This window comes from Humulus lupulus, chromosome X, assembly GCF_963169125.1.
Source record: "Humulus lupulus chromosome X, drHumLupu1.1, whole genome shotgun sequence".
Classification (NCBI taxonomy): domain Eukaryota; kingdom Viridiplantae; phylum Streptophyta; class Magnoliopsida; order Rosales; family Cannabaceae; genus Humulus; species Humulus lupulus.
This window is the reverse complement of record NC_084802.1, coordinates 207,869,442-207,884,390: the sequence shown is the minus strand read 5'-3', so window position 1 is coordinate 207,884,390 and position 14,949 is coordinate 207,869,442. Positions and strand designations below refer to the sequence as shown.

At 35.4% G+C, this 14,949-nt stretch overlaps 1 protein-coding gene across 1 annotated transcript; it reads left to right on the top strand.

The window, feature by feature from the left end:
- Positions 1-9,505: 9,505 nt before the first annotated feature.
- On the top strand, positions 9,506-12,886 carry LOC133805323 (chloroplast processing peptidase-like). The gene is made up of 6 exons (XM_062243475.1): positions 9,506-10,211; positions 10,494-10,556; positions 10,652-10,720; positions 11,306-11,392; positions 12,117-12,184; positions 12,354-12,886. The coding sequence occupies exons 1-6, from the start codon at positions 9,984-9,986 to the stop codon at positions 12,433-12,435; spliced, it is 597 nt and encodes a 198-aa protein (XP_062099459.1). The 5' UTR covers positions 9,506-9,983; the 3' UTR covers positions 12,436-12,886.
- The last annotated feature ends 2,063 nt before the right edge of the window (positions 12,887-14,949 follow it).

Sequence of the window (14,949 nt, the reverse complement as noted above, 5' to 3'; positions counted from 1 at the left end):
TCTTGGACATCCAGCTCAACCTATTCTTCATCAAGTTCTACGTTCCTGCAACATCTCTATAGCTTCTCATTTTTCTTTTTGTAATGCTTGTCATATGGCCAAGAGCCATAGGCTTCCATTTTCTTTGTCAACATCTCGGGCTGTAAAACCTTTTGAATTGTTACATATGGATCTTTGGGGTGTTGCCCCTGTTTTATCAATGAATGGATTTCGTTATTTCTTACTCATTGTCAATGATTATACTCGTTTTTCTTGGATTTATTTTTTATCTACCAAGGATCAAGCTTATCCTTCTTTTCTTCAATTTAAGACCATGGCTGAAAGACAATTTAATGCAGTTTTTAAAACTATTCAAACAGATGGTGGTGGTGAATTCAAGCCCTTAATTCCCTTCCTTACCAATCTCGGCATTCACCACCGTTTCTCGTGTCCACACACGTCTGCCCAGAATGGGCGTGTTGAACGCAAACATCGCCATGTCGTTGAGACCAGACTTACCCTTCTTACTCAGTCCCACATGCCCCTGCTTTACTGGTCCCACGCCTTCTAAACAGCAGTCTACCTAATCAACCGAATGCCCTCACCTGTTCTCAATTCTTCATCTCCCTATCAGCTCTTATATGGAAAATCTCCCACCTATTCTCATTTACGTGTGTTTGGCTGCTTGTGCTTCCCCTTTTTACGCCCATATACTGATCATAAGTTGCAACTCCGGTCCAAACCATGTGTGTTTCTTGGTTATAGTACACACCATAAGGGGTACCTTTGTCTTGACAAAGACACTAGGCGTGTGTATATCTCTCGGCATGTCGTCTTTAACGAACATGCTTTTCCTTTTCATTCTTCTTATGCCCCTACTCCTCCCTCCTCTTATTCTATTTCTGTTCCTCTTTTCTCTTCCTCCTCAGTTCGTCCTTCTTCTTCTCCTTCGTTGTAACGCCCTACTACCTTAGAGCCATTACCAAGTGAGTTTTAAGACAAAACAGTGCAATGAACTCGCTAACCGAGGTTTTTAAAACAAAAGTGTGACTAATAAAAAGTTAAGGCTGTAATCTTTGAAAATGCGCCGTTTCATTAAAAACTTCTAGTATTAAACATTTGGGATCCCAAAATAAGGTTTGAAAACTATTTACATCTTAAAATAAGTTTACAATTGATCAGTTATAAAAATCATAGATTATTACAGCCATTTTCGAATAAACCCCCAACCAAAGCAGTCGGGCAGGCCAAACATGTACGCGTCGCTTCACGCTCTCCGTACTCATGGTTGGTTGACTCAATCTATGCCCTTACCTGCAACACAGAGCACCCGTGAGCCGAAGCCCAGCAAGAAAACTCATGCAGTACATAACATATGCAAATTATACAGTTAATCATATCAGATAGTCCACAGATAAACAAGTCAACCATTAGACTAAGCAAACACGGCCATGCCGCCCCAGAAGCCTTACCAAAGCCTGGGGTCTCGGTCCTTACCGTAGGATCTCACATGTATCCACTGGGTCCTACCCTGACTGTAAGCATCCCATGTGCTAAGTGTTACTTTCGGCCCCGCTGCTGTTCTCGGCCTTGCCGCCCTCGGCCATAGCCGTTCATTTCACTATAATCATATATAGCATAAATCAAACAACATTCAAACAAATATCAATTCATTTAAATCTGCACCCTAACATGTAATGCAATATAGGGTCGTGCCCTGCAATCATCTCATCATGCAATATAGGGTCGTGCCCCGCAATCACACTATGGGCCCATGCCCTATCCTACGGGTGTTATAGTTTTCTTACCTGCAACCCGAGCTTTCCGATGCACCAAGGCCACAAGCACGGTCCTCTAGCACGAGCCTCTCCGAAATCCTAGTCACAACACACATAAAACACTTTTTAATACTAACCAACCCAAAACCACTTCCCGGGACCAATCCAGCACTCTCGGGACCTCTAATTCCCTAAAACAAAACATTGGAACCATCCCCCGAGTCCCCGGGCAAAAGCCCTAAAAACCAGAATTTTTGCCTGCCAAAATGGCCTAGGGCCGCGGCACTCCCCTCAAGGGCCGCAGCGCCCAAGAACAGGGCCGCGGCGCTCATACGCGAACCCAGATTTTCTGGGTTTTCTCTTGCGTTTTTCCCGAACTAAAACACTCCCAAATCATCCCAAACTCAAACCTAAGCCCCAAAACCATCTCAAGACTCCAAATAGACCATACAACAACCCATAAACATCATAACCCAGCTCAATAACACAATCACACTCAAAAACCACCCATTTGATTTCAACTTCAGAAATTAAACCCATAAACCAAACCCATAAACCAAAGCTTGAAAAACTTAAACCATCCTTCAAATTTCCTAAACCACAACAGAAACAAATCTTAAAATTGCCTAGAATCCTTACCTTAAGTGGAGAATCCACCCTTTGCTTCCTTGATCCATCTCCAAGTCTCCAAATTTCAGCTCCTTCTCATCTTCTTCTTCTTCTTCTTCTTCTTCTTCTTCTTCTTCTTCTTCTTCTTCTTCTTCTTCTAGCTTTTCTTTTCTTCTCTTCTAATTTTATCAAAACCCAACATATATGCCAAGCCCAAACCGTGTACCCCTATAACACAGCTCAAATTTGTCTAAACCCCTTGCCAAATGACCATTTTACCCCTCCTTACCTATCCTTTCATAACTAAGCCCCAAGGGCTCACTTGTCATTTCCTATCCATTACAATTCTACCATTTTTTTCCATCTAAACCTGTTACTCTCTATGGTTACTAACAGTTACATAAGTTACCATATCGCCAATTACCATTAACTCACAAGAACCCAATTACAAAATCCCCAAAATACCCCTAGGCTCCCGCCGAGCCGGGTATAACAATCCCGTTGTGACATTTGAGTTAACTAGCTCTCTAGGACCGTCTCGGCACGTGCATCACAGTAATGACACCACCCTCACGTGGTACAAATCACATAACATAATTATCACATAGATGCCCACAACGGGCCAAAATTACCAATTTACCCCTATCATACAAACGGGGTCCACATGCTTGTTTATTTCACCTAAACATGCATACTAACCACATATTCATTTAAATTCACATAATTAATGCAATAACAATTATTGCCCTCCAGGCACACTAATCAAGGCTCCAAGCCTTATTAGCAAATTTAGGTCGTTACATTCGTCTTCTTCGTCCGGCCCTCTATTTCCGCATCACCCTCTCCACCATCCCTTTCACCTTCTTCTTCGTCCTCAGCTCATTCTCCCACTGCTTCTTCTTCCTCTTCTGATGTCTCCTCTTCTTCTTCGCCTCCCATCATTCCATTAGTGGAAGACTTATCTAGTCCGCATTGCCTTGTTTTACCCACTACTACCACAAACCTTCATCCTATGGTCACTCGCTCTAAAGCGGGTATCCATAAGCCTAAGCTATATATGAGTGTGTATACAGGTACATCCCTCAAGCCCACAACTTATGCTCAAGCCTCAAAATCATGCCACTGGCAGCTTGCTATGGATCAAGAATTTCAGGCTCTTATCAAGAATTCCACTTGGACTTTGGTTCCTCCTCCTTCCTCGGCCACAGTTGTTGGTTGCAAATGGGTTTATAGACTCAAATTAAAAGCTGATGGTTCTATTGATAGGTACAAAGCCCGTCTCGTGGCTAAAGGTTATCACCAAACGGAAGGCTTAGACTATTTTGAAACCTTTAGTCCGATTGTTAAAGCTGCCACTATACGGGTTGTTCTCCATCTTGTTGTTAATCTTAATTGGCCCATTAGACAGCTTGATGTGTCCAATGCCTTTCTTCATGGTGATCTTGTTGAGGATGTTTACATGCAACAACCACCCGGCTTTGTTGATGCTTCTAAGCCTAATTATGTGTGCAAATTGTTAAAATCAATATACGGGTTAAAGCAGTCACCTCGTGCTTGGTTCTCTAAGCTTACTTCAGCTCTCTTATCCTTGGGCTATGTTGCATCTAAAAGTGATTCCAACATGTTTCTCTTTTGGTCTGATGATTGTATGGTTGTCATATTGATTTATGTGGATGATATACTTGTCACTAGCAACAAGGAGAGCTATCTTCAAGACCTCTTGCTTCAGCTACAGTCTCGGTTTGCCATAAAAGATCTTGGCGATCTACATTATTTTCTTGGTCTCGAGGTGAGTCGTACTTCCGAAGGTCTTCATTTATGTCAAACTAAATATATTTCAGATCTTCTTCAGTGCATTTCTCTACTGGACACCAAACCAGTCACCACTCCCATGGCCTCCGGCCCCACCCTCTCCATTCATGATGGTACTCCCTTGCTTGATGGTTCTGAATATTGCAGTACCGTTGGGGCTCTCCAATATTGCATGCTTACTCGTCCTGATATCGCCTTTGCTGTCAACAAACTATGCCCATTTATGCATAGTCCTACTGATCTACACTGGCAAGCTGTCAAACGCCTTCTTCGATACTTAAAGGGGACACCTCATTTTGGATTGCATTTCTCTCGTTCCTCTGATTTTTCCTTACAATGTTTTACTGATGCGGATTGGGCCTCTTGTCCAGATGACCGTCGAAGTACTAGCGGGTTCTGTATATTTCTGGGCGGTAATCTTGTTTCTTGGTCATCTTCTAAACAAAAAGTTGTCTCTCGTTCTAGTACGGAAGCCGAATATCGGAGCATTGCTAATGGGACCGCCGAATTGACCTGGCTTGAATCTATTCTTCATGATTTAGGTGTTGCATCTCCTGCTCCTCCCATCTTATTCTGTGATAATCTCAGTGCAACCTACCTCACGGCTAATCCGATTCTTCACGCTCGAACAAAACATGTTGAGATTGATTTTCATTTCGTGCGTGAACGAGTGGCTGCCAACACTTTAACTGTTCGATTTGTTTCTTCAGACGAGCAGCTGGCTGATTGTCTCACTAAGGCACTTTCTGCACCAAAATTCCACTATTTGCTCAATGTGCTCACTAGCCCCTTGCGCTTGAGGGGGGATGTTAAGTGATGATATATTTGTATTATATTCTTTGTATTCTTTTCCTATTGTGACTCACACGTGTATAGTCTTTCTTCTTTTATCTGTACATATATATATTCTTTGTACCAATATTCCAAGAATAATATAACAGAATACAATTCACAATCATACTATTCTCTCTTCTCTCTCTTACTTTGTTTAAGTAAATCTAAGGTAGGCCGACGAGGACAGTGGACCTAAGGATTACAAGCGTTGTCCCCGACTCCGGCCAAATCAGCCTCTGCACTGATGCCCTTTGTCCCCGAACCCGACATCAGATTGGCCTTCGCCTCCAGCGCCTTTCATCCTCATCCTTGACCAGATCTACATTTGCCTCAGCGCCTTTGTCTCAAACCCAGACCCAAGATATGGTGCAAGTGGTCCCACGACATCTCAGAGTAAATACCTGTAACTCTAGGGACCACTCATTGGTAGTTATAACTCTGTGTCGATTATTTAGTTAGACTGTAGATGAAAGGATTGAATTTGCATTTTTGTGATTTCTGGGTATAAATGTGGGTTGTTTCAGTATGTTCATGAAGATATTGATGAAAAAAAATATTTATCATTTGTGTTGATATAAATCTGTGTTTCTTTTTATTGTAAGTTTGATTGGTGGATGATAAAATTTTGGGTTTAACCTTATTTAGATTTTGCTTAAATTTGAATTAATTAAATTTTATTTTAGTTTGTTTAGTAAAATTATGTTATATGTTTTTAATTAATCAAAATATTTTTTAAATTTTATATAATTTTTTATTTTTTTAATTTAATAATATTAAATTTCAAATTATTAAATCAACTAAATTATAATAATAGGGGTATTTTGGTCATATTAAAAAATTATTTGACCAAAATCTGGCTCTGGGTACTATTTTGTTCTGTTTTACAAAACACGGGGTCCGAAGTGTTATTTAACAAAACATAAAGGCTGATCAAATATTCAGGGAAAACATAAGAGTCAAACTGATATTTTCCCATAAATAAATAGCACCACTAAAAATATTATTTTACAAAATTATTATAATATAATTGAAGAACCCAAATAATGAGTTAAGAGTATAAAAAAAATATATTATAATGAACAATGAAAAACAAAATATTTGATGAGTGATGAAAGAGATATACAAAAATTACACATAAAAAAATATATTATAATATGTAATTAATATAATTTAAAATAACATGAATTGATTTAAAAAAAAATAGTACTGCCTAAATTAATTCATTTGAAAATGTTAATAACCTAGTCTCACTTGTAACTTGTAATTATATGTGGGACTAATATTACTAAATGAATTATATATAATATTTGTTATATTTATTTTTGGCACAAAATGACGTGTGGCAAAATAATAATGACTAGTACCCATAAAAGTATGGGTCCTCATAATTAAAACTAATCAAATTATACGAACGAATCTAATTACAATTGAATATTAATTGAATTAAATCGGAGGGCAGATGAGACTATAAAAATTCAATTAGGAATCATTTCAATCCAATTAAAATTAAAAAATATATATCATATTAATTATAAATATTTTTTTTTTAGTTTTTAGTATTTTGGAGATGTTATTGTTGTTATTTTTATGTTATGTTATTATAGTATTTTAGTAATTAATTTTGAGATATTAGTAATAAAAATTTAATGGACTTTATATTGTAAACTTAATATTTCAAAATCTTAATATGACAATTGTAAATACTTATTTAGTATTATTACTACATAGTGTGTAGTTTTTTGTATTCTTTTCTTTTTTTTACTTATTAATTTTTTTAATATTAAAATTCAGGATCAAAGATAAAATAACTAATCTAATCTAATTACACATCCAATTACAAGTGGATCAGATTGGATTTTTAGGCCAAATTGGATTGGATCTGATGATGACTTCCAACATCCAATTTTTAATTGGATTAGATTGGTTAGGTTTAAACCCTACATAAAAGTGCTGTTCAATTGAGGGACACCACTGTTCTTCTAAAGTCTGGTCGCTACTCGTGAAGAAGGACATGTTCGCTGGAGATAGAGTCTAATCAGTTAACATGAAATATGTACTTATCTTTTTAGTCAAGTCGAAATGTCAGAACATTATCAAGTATTACGAAATTTAGTCATTACTGGTAATGAGTGAATTATCTATTTCATGTAACTCAAAGCCCCACTTAAATAAGGTTAAAACTTGAGGTGATGAAGGCACACTTCTCAATTAGTGTCATGTGATGTCGAGGTTGAGGTCACATCTACGATCCTCAGTTATTATGTATAAGGTGTCGAGGTTGAGGTCACACCTCCCCATGCTGCCACCGCCATTGACGCCCCCACCACCATTGAAGACGCCATCTCTTACCACCATTGAACCACCCTAATGAAGCTTTTTCTTCATTTTTTTTTAATTATAAAGACAAACAATCAAATCAAAAACTTAAATCGAATGAAAGATTGACCTAAGATACTAATTTAAGGATTTTGAACTTATGTATAATATTTTTTGTTTTGTTTGCCTTTTTTCAATTTAAAACTTACAAAATTACAGAAAAATAATGCATAATGATGCATTAACGATGATGATTTAAAAACATGGTTTTAGGCCATAAAATGATGCTTAACAATGCCTAACGATGTATTTGCGATAATGGCTTGAAAACATGGTTTTAGGCCAAAAAACGATGTGTAACGATGCATTAACAATGCATTTGCGATGGTGGCTTGAAAACATGATTTTTGGACAAAAACGATGCATTTGCGATGGTGACTTGAAAACATGATTTTAGGCCAAAAAGACGATGCAATAACGATGATATGCGTTGAAATTTGATGAAAATTTTGGTGATGCATAACTTTTCACTCTAATGTCAGGTTGATGATTTTTTTTTTATTTTTTTTTTTTTACTTTTTTGGTATTTTTTCGAGTGAAAAATTATGAATCACTAAAGTTTTCATCAAACTTCAGCGCAGAGCATTGTTAATGCATGTTAGGCATCGTTAAACATTGTTTTTTGGCTTACACTCCATGTTTTTAAGCCTCCATCGCATATGCATCATTAATGCATCGTTAGACATCATTAAATATTATTTTTTTGGCCTAAAAACCATGTTTTCAAGCCACCATCGCATATGCATCATTTTTCTGCAATTTTTTTAAGCTTTAGATATGAAAATAAAAACAAAACCAATATTTTTGTTACATAAGTGTTCAAAATCAATAAATTAGTGATTTAGGTCGATCTTTCCTTCAAATTAAGTTTTAGATTGAATTTTTCATCATTAAAGTTTAAAAAAATAAAAGATAAGAGAACTTCAATGGGGTGCTTTAATGGTGGTAGGAAATGACAGTTTCAATGGTAGTGGGAGGTGAGGCGTCAATGGCAGTGGCCTATATCAAGTAGCATATTTGTTCAAATTTTCCATTGTTAATTCCATTTTTTTTGGCTTCAATTTATGTGTATTTTTGTAAAAGAAACTCAGCCAACATGGGCCTATATTCCGAGGAGCTAGAATATTGGCACAACCCATATGTTCTAGACGAGTTGGGCCAGGCTTTCGTAACTTCTAGGAAGGCTTTGGAATAGGGTTGATTATTCGTGTAAATGTGCTAGATTCGTGTCGACACGATACGATTAAGGTAAATACGAACACGATATGATTATTAAACGGGTCAATATAACACGAACACAACATGACACGATAATATGATTATAACACGATTAATGTGTCATGATACAACATGAAATTAACACAATTAATCATAATTATATAAAAAAATCATAAAATCTATAATAATTATTCATGTTATCGTGTTGATATGATTATTACACAATACGATTATTAAACGTCTCACTCAAACTCATTTATTTTCATGTCGTAACTAGTATTATTGTCATGATCCAAATTATAATCCCTCCTTTGGAAGTTATCACTTACGGCTGTTGGTGCTTGGTAATAGTTGGAACCCAGAAGACTAAAACACTCTTCCTGCGCACTAGGAAACACTAACTTTAACTTATCAAGTTCTATTCTATTCTATTCTGTTCTTAAACAAAATCAGATTAAAAAAATCTTATCAGTTCAACTGCTCACTTACTATTAAAAGAAAATTCTTTATTCTTCATTAGATTTTAATATATTTTTAAAAGTCCCTACCGTTTTATATTATTTCCCAAATACCATCCGGGTACGGACGAGACGACATTACGAAAATTTATCAGACCGATAAAATCTACTAGAAAACAAATATATTATTAGATCGGAATTTTGTGCAAAATAAGTTGAGGATTTAAACTTACTATTAAAAAATATATATTTATTTTTACATAAATTTAAATTCATGATTTACCCATGTGTAGCTCTCTGCAAGTGACACTTGGGTCGTAGTTAGTCGTAACCCAGCTCGGCTAACGCGTTAAAGATAGTCAGTCAGTGGCGCCTTCGTTGAAACTTACTCATCAAGAAATTACTCTCTCTTTCTCTCTCTTTACCTCTTTATATTGGTTGTCGCCACCATTTTCTTTTCTTGCTGAAGCTCAAGCAGAGTCTTTCATGGCAATCCTCTCTCACCATCGGAGATACTGAGCCAAATTTTCAGATACCCAGAGCTAAATTTTTGTGTTTTCTCTGACGTTCTTGGTCCATATATTTATATGTATACATTTTGTCTTCTTCGCCTGGTTTTCTGTCCTTTTCTTTTCTTTTTCCTCGATATTTATAACGGTCATTCGAAACCGTTTACGGTGCGGTCTTCTTCTTCTTTGATCACACCACAGAAGCAATTGTTACCCAAAATTCAGTGGCTGGTTTTTGTTAGAAGAGCTTAGTTGCCTATTCTTTCAAACCCATTCTTGCTTCTTTTAGCATAAAACCCCACCACATTATGCTCTTCAGTCGTCATTTGAACTATTAATTTAGTTTCTTGTACTCGATCATATATTAGTAATTTTGAATTTCGGGTTCTGGGTATACTGCAATAACTGCGATGAGCTTCTTAAGACCTTCTGCGTTGTATCATCTCTTCTTTACGTACACTTCGCTGCGATGGATGCCGTGCCAGAGTTGGGGGTTTCTCCGATCGCCTGGTCTTGATGGGTTTATGAGACTCTTGGTGGTGTTTCTTCTATGGTTCATGCTTTGTGAAATTCGATTCATACCATCTTCTTCCATGTGCCCCACTCTTCTCGTTGGTGATCGCATCATTGTTGAAAAGGTTTCCAAAACATCACCTCTTGGCTCATCATGATTGCTGATTTTTGCAATGTTACTTGTTTTTGATAATTGGCTTTAGATTTTTCTGTATTTTTTTCCTCTGGGGAAATGGTACATTTAAAGTTTTTATACATAAAGAAACAAACAAGAAACAACCTTGTAGCATAGTTGACATAAATATGTCGTAATAACCATTAATAGAAATATTGAACAATCTTCCTGTTGTTTCTTTATTTCTAATTTTGTCTAACATTAAAGATGGGTTATTTTGTAACTTCTCCAGGCTTCATATTACATAAGAAGTCCTGCATTACACGAAGTTGTGACATTTTGGAATCCAACACAGGTTTGTTGGGGTGGGGCAATATAAATAAATCTACATATAAGGACCTAGTTTCCTCTGTTTTCTGATGCTTGATGAGTTCGCTGTCTTATCTATAGCCACCAGATGATGCGGAAAGGACAGTTTTCATAAAGAGAATTGTTGCCAAAGCTGGAGACTTTGTTGAGGTGTGATTATTAATTGATGACTTGATTTTAATATTTTTGGTTTTCTAATTTAGGTTGAGAGTAATGAGAACCGAAGAAGGAGAATAAGAATAGGAATAGGTATGAATAAAAAATTATTCTTTTTGTAGGAATGAAAATGGATTCCTTTTCATTCTTTTCCCCCAATCAAACATACCCTTCTTTCAAACCCTCAAAAATAGAGTTGCACAACAGAACAGAACACCTGGAGCAAGGTAACCAATAAGAAAGCAAGCCTTAAATATCCATTATAGGATGTTATAATGCTGTTTCTATATACAATTTGATTATGTTGGACCTTTTTATTCATTCCGATGGAAATGGGTTGGTGGTTGCCTCTTGTGTTATCATTACTGTTAATTTTAAAAACTAATATATATGCTCCTCTTTTAACTTCCAAAGTATTGATTATATCTGCGGTCTCGTGCATAGAGTTTAGTTGTTCACTACAGAGTTAAATGATAAGGATATAAATACTATATCTATTTCATCAATTACTCATTATTACTCAAACTCAGGGAAGTTATTCATGCTCATTTATTGCTCTTTTCTTCTACCCCGTTGCAGGTCAATAATGGATTGCTCTACGTCAATGGAATTGCTCAGCAAGAAGATTTTATAGCAGAACCACATAACTATGTATTAGATTTAACGGTGAGTCCTCCTTCTCATACCACTTACGTTCCATTTCTTTGTACTATTTTTAAGCATTTGATTTTGCATTTCCATTGCCACTTAAATCTCTTATCAACGGATATACCAGATTGGTGTTTGAAGAAGTTACTACTCTGTGCTCTACCATGTATATAACAGACGCAACACAGTATTTTACTTGGTTTAGAAGTATTAGCAATTAAATATGAGATTAATGTTAATCCTTATGTATATAGAGACCCACAATATATAAACTAGACTCCATATACCCAATAACCTTATAAAATTGATAGTTATGCGAACTTTTCGTATACCTACATACCTCATAATTCTCACATCTCTTTACTTTTCGCAAAAGGACTTCTTTAACCCAAACTGATAGTTACACAAACATTTTCAAGCTCTTTATACATAACTTTCACAAATATCTAAACTTTACAAATATTAACTAGTTAAATAGGAAAATGATTTTGAGTAGATATCCAACAATGAATACTGAAGCAATGGACTTGTGAATAATATGTATTCAGTTCTTCGATGAGGTTGAATTTGTAAACGGACCCCATAGAATCCATATGTTGAAATTTCATTAATTTATGACACCAATTCATTCTTTTGGTTCATCGCAGGCTTTTAATGCTCCCATTTTTCCTCATTTTCTCTCTGGTTTTACAACCTGCACCTGTTGGTGTCTAACTAATTTTAGTTTTACCTGAATTTGCAGTGTGTGCCTAAAGGTCATGTTTATGTGTTGGGTGACAACCGTAATAATAGTTATGATTCTCATTATTGGTGAGTATTCTCAATATCCAGCTCTTTAATTCCCCTCTCTATATGCTTTGAGCTTCTTATGAAAAATAATTGACAGGAATGGGGAAGCTTTAGCACAATCTTGACACTAAGTTTTATTGCTTCTTCATCTTATTTTACTAAGTAGTCTATATGTGAAATTAATAAACAGGGGATCTCTTCCTGTACGAAACATCATCGGAAGATATGTAATGTGTTGCCACAGACCATCCAACAGTTTACATGAGATTTGAAGATGAGGTACTGCTGATGCCCACCGGAGGCATCTTAACTATAAACTGAATGCTGTTAAACTTTGCCATATAACGGAAGACAGAAGCAAATCAAAATAAGCACGATTTTACACCTCGTAGATTCTCTATTGGTTATCCACAACTTGGTTTAGTAATTTACAGTAAGCATTGGATGCCATTCTCTTAGTTTGTTTGGCTGCCGTAAGATTTAAGTGGACTGTAGAATTTGTCAGACTAAACATTTTCTAAAACTCTAACAGTTATGGACTTGTGGTGTTTTACCAGTTTAGTTTATGCTTCATTTTTAGCCAACAGTTGTCTCAAGTCATTTAATCCAAAAAGTTACCAGACACAAAGACAATTATCCTCGATTGGAAAGGGCCTTGTATATGTTCTACAAGGTCGATTCTGCTCAGTTGAACTAATACAATTTTCACATTGATTTGAGATATTTCTCTCTGGTCCAGTCTGACCTTTTATTGGATTGACGCAAGTTATATTGCAGTTATAGACTGAATAAGTTAGATGGGCATATAAGTGAGAAATTAGATTGCATTTAAGTGCATTTATAAAAGATGGTATTCTAGTGTTGGTATTTTAAATTTAGATTACTGTTTATTTATTTTTGGTTGTAACATAATTCATTTGAATTGTAGAAGAGATTGGCTCCACACTATAAATAGGTGGCCAACATGATTCATTCTACGACAGATTTCAGCATATACTCGAACTTTGTCAAAACATAGGATTTTGAAAAGAAAAAAAAAACTCAACGAGTTATACCTCGCAGATTTTATGAAGTTCATCATTAAATAAAAATGTCCCGTGAATATAGAGGTTATATTTTTGAGTTAGAAACCACTAAAAAGTGTCTCCTCAAAACCATAACGCTCAAGACTAGGAGCAACACTCATCCTCCAGCACCATCATCATCTATGCGTCCTCGACCTTCACACATTTTGGGTGCTTCTAAACGTGAGTGGGTGAGGAATAATACCTTTGGTGGTGTTGAGATTTATTAAATATAATAGTTAAGTTGTTTATACAATGTGGCGCAAAATACTTAACGCACCCTCACACATTCTGGGTGCTTCTAAACGTGAGTGGGTGAGGAATAATACCTTTGGTGGTGTTGAAATTTATTAAATATAATAGTTAAGTTGTTTACACAATGTGGCGCAAAACACTTAACGATTTTTTACTTAAGATTGAAGTGAAAATATGAGATTGTGTAGTAGGCATCTATAATTGACTTTTATGGGTCTAAAGTGATACAATGAGATATCTAAGCATGCTAAAAATTTTGGGAGCATTTGGAGGTGTTTAAGATCACTTTTGAGAAATTAGACTTAATTACATGGAGTTGCATCGCCACCTTATAGGCGATGAATTGCCTAAAGCAAAGTACGAGACAAAACACTGCAGGTGATGCTTCACTTGACGTGTCTTTACAATTACATGTTTTAACTCTAAAATAATGTGTTCAAAAGTTCTAATCCTATTGGTTAGACTTAATGATGGTGCCTACACTATAAATAAATGTTATTAGAATTGAAAGTATTGATCACACTTTTCAACTCTCTCTAACATCTCTTTCTTTCTTGCTCTCAGAGAACATTCATTTTCTCCAAGAAATTCATCAAGCATTGCTTGACTTGTATGAGTTTCAAGACTTGTTAAATCTAACTTCTCATTCCACATTGGTGAAGCTTCAAGCAACTAAAGGAATGTTTGGAATAGAGATATTTTTCGTGTATAAGCCTTTAGATGTTTCCCAAAATTTGAAGATTCAATTGCTCAATTCAAATGTTGTATCTGTCTAAAACCTAACTTTGTAATTGTGTTACACTATTGTGATTTACTTTTTTAATTGTGTTAATTATTGTTAGTATTAATGATTAAATGATTATATATTCATGTTATAATCATTTAATCACTTAATCTTTAATTATCAATATTTGCATTCATACTTTGAATATGGTTATTTGATTATCAAGATTTGCATTCATACTTTGAATAAGGTTCTTGATTAACATCTAGAGTTTGTAAAATTGAATTATTCTCATTATTCATTATTGATTTAAAAAGTATAAAGTCTTAAATCCCCAACAATCCAAATCTTTATTCCTAATTACTTTCTTTTTGTGTTTTGCACAACAGTGAGAGAAATTTGTTCATCTTCTACAACCTTCAAATCCTTGCTTCAAGATTTGGTTTGTGTTGAACACATAACTACGAGAGAACAAAAGAAAATTCTATTTGGATATGCGCTACATGAATGTGACTCAAAGTCTTCATCAACAAATGATGAGACAACTCAATGGGATTACAAACTTAAGATAATTGGTATCATCAAATACCTTATTTAATTCTAAATGTGTAGATTTAAAAAATTTGAATGAAATATGTTTGTTGCCATATTTGAGTTTGAGTTTATTGTTTATATTAAAAGTACAATGATGAATGTTAATGAACAATTCAACGGTTCTTGTTATACTTGTTTCGTTTGTAAAA

Bases quoted from the DNA above. Each gene is read 5' to 3' on its own strand.
- LOC133805323 (XM_062243475.1), top strand. From the start codon at position 9,984: ATGAGCTTCTTAAGACCTTCTGCGTTGTATCATCTCTTCTTTACGTAC. The intron at 10,557-10,651 runs GTTTGTTGGGGT...TCTTATCTATAG, and splicing joins CATTTTGGAATCCAACACAG to CCACCAGATGATGCGGAAAG. The intron at 10,721-11,305 runs GTGTGATTATTA...ACCCCGTTGCAG, and splicing joins AAGCTGGAGACTTTGTTGAG to GTCAATAATGGATTGCTCTA.